This window comes from Suricata suricatta, chromosome 3 (genome assembly GCF_006229205.1).
Source record: "Suricata suricatta isolate VVHF042 chromosome 3, meerkat_22Aug2017_6uvM2_HiC, whole genome shotgun sequence".
NCBI classification, from domain to species: domain Eukaryota; kingdom Metazoa; phylum Chordata; class Mammalia; order Carnivora; family Herpestidae; genus Suricata; species Suricata suricatta.
Genome location: NC_043702.1, coordinates 138,332,691 through 138,340,595, shown reverse-complemented (window position 1 = coordinate 138,340,595; position 7,905 = coordinate 138,332,691). Strand labels below are relative to the sequence as shown.

The following is a 7,905-nucleotide window of genomic DNA, read 5'->3' as shown; positions in this document are numbered from 1 at the left end:
AAGTCCTTATACTGATGAATGGATAAATAGGAGTATTATTTGACAATAAAAAGAAATGAAGTAGCAATACATGCTACAACATGGATGGACCTTAAAACACTCTACTAATTGAAAGAAGCCATTCTTAAAGGACTATATATTGCATGATTCCGTTTTGTCCAAAACAGTCAAATCTATACAGATAGGAAGAGACTGATAACCATGAAGGTCCAGGAGAAAGAGATGAGAGATGGAGAGAATGGCTAGGGAGTATGGGATTTCTTTTAGAAGTGACAAAAATGTTTAAAAATTGATTTGGGTGATGGTTGTATAACTCTGTGAATATACTTAAAGCCATCAAGTTGTATACTTTTAAATGTAAATTGAGGGGCACCTGGCTGCCTCAGTAGACAGAGCAGGAGACTCTTGATTTTGGGGTTAAGTTTGAGCCGCACATTGGGTATAGAGTTTACTTAAAAATAAAAAATGGATGTAAGGGATGAATCACTAAACTCTATACATGAAACTAATAATATACTGTTCGTTAGCTAATTGGAACTTAAAAGCTTGAAGAAAAAAATAAAATCATTTTTAAAAATTAAATAAATGTGTAAATGGGTATGGTGTATAAATTATATCTCAATAAACCCATCTAAAACATAAGTGTCAAAGACAATGATGGAATATATTCTCTATGGCAAATGGAAGTAAATACAACAGAATTCAAGAGCTAGGATAAAATAGAAACTAAGAGAGTCAAGGTGCCTCAGTGGCTCTTGGTTAAGGGTCTGGTATTGGCTCAGGTCATGATCTCACAGTTTGTGGGTTTGAGCCCCACGTCAGGCTCTGTGCTGACAGCTAGCTCAGAGCCTGGAGCCTGCTTCAGATTCTGTGTCTCCCTCTCTCTCTGACCCTCCCCTGCTCGCACTATCTCTGTCTCTCAAAAATAAACAAAAAACATTTTAAAAATAAAAATAAATGCCCTTTATTATTTATGGTTACATATCCATAAAGTAAAAGCATAAAACCATGGATAGGAAAGATCCACTCACTTGAAGATAGTGATTACTTCTAAAGTAAGAGGGAAGCAGAATAAGATGGTGAAGGAGTACAAAGAATGTTTCAATTATATCCATAGCTTTTAGTTTCTAAAAACGTCTGAAACAAATTTGGCAAAAAAGTGAGTAGCCCTTATATATAGGTAGTAGCAACAAAGACGTTCATTATGTTATACTCCATATTTTCTATATTTTTGAAACATTTCAAGAATTTTTAAAAAATCAACTCTGCCAGGGGTACTTGGTTGGCTCAGTATCTGTCTGACTTTGGCTCAGGTCATGGTCTCACTGTTCATGGGTTCAAGCCCCACATTGGGCTCACTGCTGTCAACACAGAGCCCGCTTTAGGTCTTCTCTTTACCCCTCCCCCACTTGCTTGCTCACTCTCTTTCAAAAATAAACAAACAGGGGCGCCTGGGCGGCTCAGTTGGTTAAGCATCCGGCTTCGGCTCAGGTTATGATCTCACGGTTCGTGGGTTCGAGCCTCACGTCCAGCTCTGTGCTGACAGCTAGCTCAGAGCTTGGAGCCTGTCTTCAGATTCTGTATCTCCCTCTCTCTCTGACCTCCCTTGCTCACGCTGTCTCCCTCTGTCTCTCATAAATAAATAAAAAAACAAAAAAAATTTTAATAAAAAAACAAAAATAAATAAGCATTAAAAAATAAAATAAAGGAGTTCTGTGGCTATATAAATTTTTAAAAAGTCAACTCTGCTCAAAAAATATATATACAATGGAATTGGAAAGAACAACAGTGAAACAGTAAGACCTTCACAAAGCATGTGTAGAAATTCTAGCTAAAGTGATGGTGACCTAGATTAGAAGTGATACTAACAGGATGAAGAGAAGTAGATGAAGGTAAGATTATATTTCAAAGGAATAATTTGTTGGATTAATTGATGGACAAGATATGAGGAATTCAGGAGAGGAAAGAATCAAGGTTGACTTCTAACTAAAGCAGTAATGTAGGTGAAGGTGCCATTTTACTCACATAGGGAAAACTGGGAAAAGAATCAGTTAAAGGACATGAGAGATTTCTGTTTTGTGTTCATCTCTTATTTCTTTTACTCAAGCATAAGCTCTCTGAGAATCTGTCTGCTTTATATCCTTATCTCCCAAAGTTCCTAATCTAACTGTTATACACATTGCCTAAGTACTGCTTTTCGAAAATTAGACAACCTGCTTTAAAAAATCTCAGCTTTCAGGGGCACCTGGGTGGCTCAGTCAGTTAAGTGTCTGACTTTGGCTCAGGTCATGATCTCATAGTTCATGAGTTTGAGCCTGCTGACAGCTCAGAGCCTGGAGCCTGCTTCACATTCTGTGTCTCCCTCTTTCTCTGCCCCTTCCCTTGCTCATGTTTTGTCTCTCTCTTTCAAAAATAAACATTAAAAAAATTGTTTAAAAAATTTTTTTAAATTAAAAATGTCAGCTTTCAGGGAGCCTAGGTGGCTCAGTCAGTTAAGGGTCGGACTCTCAATTTCAGCTCAGGTCATGATCTCTTAGTTTGTGAGGTCAAGCCCTATCAGGCTCTGTGCTGACAGTACAGTCTGCTTGGAATTTTCTCTCTCTCCCTTTCTCTTCCCTTTCTCTTGCTCACACACACACTCTCTCAAAATAAATAAATAAACTTTCAAGAAAAGTCAGCTTTTGAATGAATTTGAGATCACTTAATATTCTAACAAAAAGAAAAAAACTTTCAAGAAGTTTCCATAAAAGTTTTACCATGCAGCTTATTCAAACTTTTAGGTTCTATACAAACTTATGCTTTCTATTCTCCTCCTAAGCCATCTTAATTATTTTTGCATGATTTTACCAGTTTGATGTATTATAAGGTACACAGTATTATAAGGTATGCCACTATAAATGATGGGATTTATAATAAGGTTATTATTACATAGATCTCTTTACAAACTTGTACTTATGTATTTTAGTTCTATATTATAGGACCCCTCATCCTTATGATTTGTAACATGACCTCAACAAATAGAAAGAACAATGCTCTAATATTTAGTAACAGAGCTGGAATGAACACCTAAAGCAACAGGCTTCAAAACTAGAACTCACCATGAAGAAACTGAGGTTGAAGAAATCAATGGACTTGTCCCCCAATACACAGTTAATAAAACTGTAAGTTAATTTTGCTTAAAGAACTTATGCTATGCTAAGTTATTAAACATTACGAAAATGTAGAATGACAAAACCTCAAAATTTATCCAAATCATAGATTCTAATTATTCCTTTGGTTAATTTTGAAGTCAGAATCATATGACTTCGAGGATTTTTTCCACTATTACTACATAACTGGAATGCTGGGAATAAAATCATGCAGACCCTCAAAAGATCATTTAAGTAAATTTGTTTTCCCTCCTACAAGTTTCTTCAGAGGAAAGTTAACTATATCTAAAAAGTAGTACCTGAGGAGGCGGCTGGCTGGCTCAAATGTGACTCCTGATCTTGGGGTTGTAATTTTGAGCCCCATGTTAAACACAGAGTTTACATTTTAAAAAAGTAATACATGGATAATTATGATATAGCAAGTGTCAATTATTTTCACATTCAAAACCAAAATAAGTATATATCAATCACTGCATTTTGGCAACTTACCTTTTTAATGAGCCATGACAATTAAGCATTAGGTCCTAGATCAATTTTTATTTGTCAAACACAATGACTGTTGTAATTTTTAAAAACTTCAGAGTATCTTTACACTTGTACATCCCCTTCGTGGTTTATCTCATTGGCTTTAGGAGACTTAGGAGGGGTAGTGGACTTGTTAGAAAATAGTGTACAATTTGACAAAGGTAAAGTACTTGAAGCCATAAGTATAAATAGCCCATACAAATAAATCAAGGTCTTAACTGTTTTTCTAATAGTTCAGAAATGGTACTTCTGAGTGCCAAAGAAAAATACCGAAAGGTCTCTTAGGAAAGTTCTTTCAAATTTTTAAATGTAGGATTAGAACATTTAAAAATATATATGATCCACATTTTAGGCAATGCAAATTCTGTTGCTAAATTTACATAAGTTTGTATTAATTTTATTTCTCTGTGTTTTAAAGGAGGCATCTAAATGGAAACATAATTGAGTTCAAAGGTATATCAAGTATGCATATCTCTTAAGTTCAACACTATATTTTTATTGAATTTTATTTTGTAAATGACGAGAAACCAATGATGGTTATCACAGTGGGGAGTGATGCTATGAAAGCTTTAACAGTGTAACTTTAGTATAATACAAAGAATGGATAGTATAGTAGCAGCTAGAAAGGGGAAGGTATTACAATAGAAGTTAGAGATTGAAAAGGTGTTACAATAATCTAGGTCAAGGGAGAGCTTTGTAAATTCAGATTCCTGGTTCCTACTCCTGGAGATCCTAAGTATGTTTAGAGCAAGTTCTGATAATCTTAGGTGAAGAGCTAAACACACATGAGTAGTAGTGAGTTAGAACATCAAAAGGAAGATACCCTTCATGCTGACACCTTTAAAAGAGCATCGGGGACTCACAAAAATTACAAGCGATGCTTTACTTTTACCACAAAGGAGCACCGACTCACCTGGATCAGGGTCACATTTTAGGTCCAATGGATGTACAACAGGGTGGTACTGCTTCTAAACACAATATAAATTAAATAGATTTAATTTAATCACTCAATCCTTCATATAAACATTTCCTTCAGTTAATATAAGCAAATACACTATTCGTCAGTAGAACCATTCTTTCTGGGGAGAGGGGGGAAGATCCTGAAATCTGCAGGAGAGGGGGAAAGAAGAAAAGGTCGAACTCAGTCTGAATTACACCTTTTATAGCGCTGCCACCTACTGCATACACTAAGAAATAGCACCATTAACAAAGTTTAAGAAAAGCAAACAAGCAAATTAAAGGCACAGGGATTGGATTTTGTATTTAAAGTACAAGGCAGTCTCCAAATTATGAATAGATTGTTTTCCAAAAGTTCGCTCTGAGGTAAGGTTTGGAACTCAGATCTCATATTTTCACAGAAACTCTGGTTTGAAAAGTGGCCAGGCCACTGCCACGTCAGCATACCAAAGCCTATGCGCCCTGTGGTGCCCCGGGGCTGTAAGAGCGGAAGTTCAGACACAGGATCCACCTGCCAGCTCCAGCCGCATGGATACTAAAATTGGAATGATACAGAGAAAATCAGCATGGCCCCTGCACAAGGATGACACGGAACAGGACTCACAACTGAGCAAAAAGAAAAAGAGGAATGTTTTGCCTTACTCCTGCCCAAAGCGAGCAGGTGCCAAAAATGTTTTCTAAAAAAGCTGTCTTTAGTATCCATACCCCATCCATCCATTTTGCATCAGTTTTTAAACTTCCAATTCACCCAGGCTGCTAACTTTCTTTCTTTTATGCAATACCTATGACTAGGTTTCTTTCCAGGAAAGAAGGGGATAGTGGTAGGGAGAGGGCAAGTAATTACATCTTGAATGTTTTCCTAAGGAAACATTCCAGAGCAGTGTGGGGAATGGTGTAGCGTATTTCTTTGAGAACTGTTATGGAATAAAAAAATGAAAAATTCTGCTTATATTTTTTCCTCATAGAATAACGACTAAAAGTTTTAGGTAAAATAACTGCCTTTACTGTCTTAAACAGTTCCTGACAAAAAAGCAACAAGATTTATATGTGAAAGTACGGTAATTTCAAAAATAAATGACAAACAGTGTAACATAATCCAAAGTAACACGTATTCCTCACTCCGGAGGCAAGGGCACTCCCAGCAAACCTACTCTCATCCTGTCATGAGTTTTGGAGCAAAACAAATTACACACAATTCATAAAGCAAATTTGGTGTTATGAACAAGTATTTAACCTTCATCATTAAGTTAACTGAAGGGTCTTCCAAAATATATAAACATATGCAAATAACATGCAAACACAAATGACACACAGAAAGAAAAAGTTTAAAGATACATTTATTTTGCCTTCCTGGTCTCAGGATTGTAAAGTCATGGCCAGTCTTTCATCTTCAAATTCTATTTTAAAATCAGCTGTGTTTACAATGGAGTACTACATGGCAATGAGAAAGAATGACATATGACCATTTGTAGGAAAGTGGATGGACCTTGAGGGTGTCATACTAAGCGAAATAAGTCAGGCAGAGAAGGACAGATACCATATGTTTGCACTCATAGGTCTAACAGGAGAACAGGAGAAACCTAATGGAGAACCAGGGGGAGCGGAGGAGGGAGAGAGAGTTGGGGGGAGAGAGGGATGCAAAACTTGAGAGACTATTGAATGCTGAAAATGAACTGAGAATTGAAAGGGAAGGTGGAGGGGGGAAAAGAGGTGGTGGTGGTGGAGGAGGGCACTTGTGGGGAAGAGCACGGGGTGTTGTATGGAAACCAATTTAACAATAAAATATTTAAAAAAATAAAAATAAAAATAAATAAAATCAGCTGTATTTAAAATCTAGTATAACTTAGAACAGGAAAAAATCTTACAAGAGATAAACAGTAGTAACTGAGGAAGAAAAGACAAAGAAAACAAAATGTCATTTATGTCCACATACATCTTTTTTTATTATAGTAAAATAGACATTATACAAAATTTCCTATTTCAAAGAGAAATCATCTTACCAGAATTTCTTGTTTTGCTTTTATGGTTTTGATGACACATTCAAGGATCTTTCTGGGATACTGCTTACGTTTTGTGGCTATATCTACTATGATTTCATCAAACTGATCTTCAAGTACTTTGATATCAGAATCTATTTTAAGAGAAAAAATATGAAAAATTTCTTAAAATACATTGCTTATATTCTATATAGCAATATAATACAAATAAGCTAAATTCAGAAAACACAAAATAATTAAGAAAAACAAATATGGTAAGTTTATGATGCCCCCACTTTGATGATTCATTCATTTATTTACTCATTGAAAAATCAATTACTGAGCACCTATGGGAAGCTTGGCCTAAATCAGAAAAATACAAAGATGAATATAACATGATCCATGCTCTCTAAAGGATCACAGTTCACTGGAAGAAACAGGTAACTGCAAAAAAACTTGATAAATTCAACAGAGGTATGAACAAAATGCTATTCAGACATGGAACAATGGAACACTAACTCCGCCTGGGGAATTTTAGACTTTAAACAGAAAGTAACATCTGAACTGAGACTTGAAATCTAAATGTAAATCCATTAGATTAAAAGAAGGTAGAAAAAAAAATTACAGAGAGAAGCATTCTAGGTAGAGGACACTATATTTACAAGATCATAGACTTTTAGGGAAACTGTTCTAAAACTAAAAGTTCTAACAGCTACAGGATAAAGCATAAGGAAAGAAGGTGATATAATTATAAAAGAACTAGACTGTAAAGGGCATTTAATGTCAAAGTTTCTAACATGCTCTGAGTTTATTATGTGTTCACCAAAGCTGTGACAGTAGCAGAGAGTAGAGATGCTAAATCTGAAATAGACACAACTGGATAAATAGCAGGAAAAAGTAAGAGACACATGACTTTAGAATCTCTTTGATTTAGCTAAAACTATGTTATCCATTGCTTTCCTGTTTTAAAATAGTGATTCTCAAACTTTAGCAGAATGAATAATCACACAGGGACCTTGTCACAAGTACAGAAATTTTGACTCAGCAAAGGCCTCTGAAATGGAGCCCCAAAGTTAGACACCCCAGATGAAATCAATGCAGTTGGCACATCAACCTTATTTTGAAAATCATCTTAAAGAATAAGTAGTTAAAAATACTAAAGAGCTAAGGCCATTCGTTTAACTGGTCTCACGTCATGCGTGTTCTGCTGTGTCAGTATGCTGGAAATGTCTCTATTTTATTGAGTAGAAGCTTCGTTAAGAAGTCTGATATATATATATATATATATATATATATAT

At 35.5% G+C, this 7,905-nt stretch overlaps 1 protein-coding gene and 1 pseudogene across 1 annotated transcript in view; one reads left to right on the top strand and one right to left on the bottom strand.

The window, feature by feature from the left end:
- Positions 1 to 7,905, bottom strand: part of NSL1 (NSL1 component of MIS12 kinetochore complex) — a gene marked incomplete at its 3' end in the record, with an annotated part of 27,168 nt that overhangs the window by 14,193 nt on the left and 5,070 nt on the right. The window contains exons 4-5 of the mRNA XM_029933373.1: positions 6,632 to 6,762; positions 4,588 to 4,642 (exon numbers count right to left, since the gene is read on the bottom strand). Coding sequence (XP_029789233.1) covers positions 4,588 to 4,642; positions 6,632 to 6,762 — 186 coding nt within the window. The remainder of the gene's footprint in view (positions 1 to 4,587; positions 4,643 to 6,631; positions 6,763 to 7,905) is intronic.
- LOC115288797 lies at positions 5,143 to 5,227 on the top strand (annotated as a pseudogene).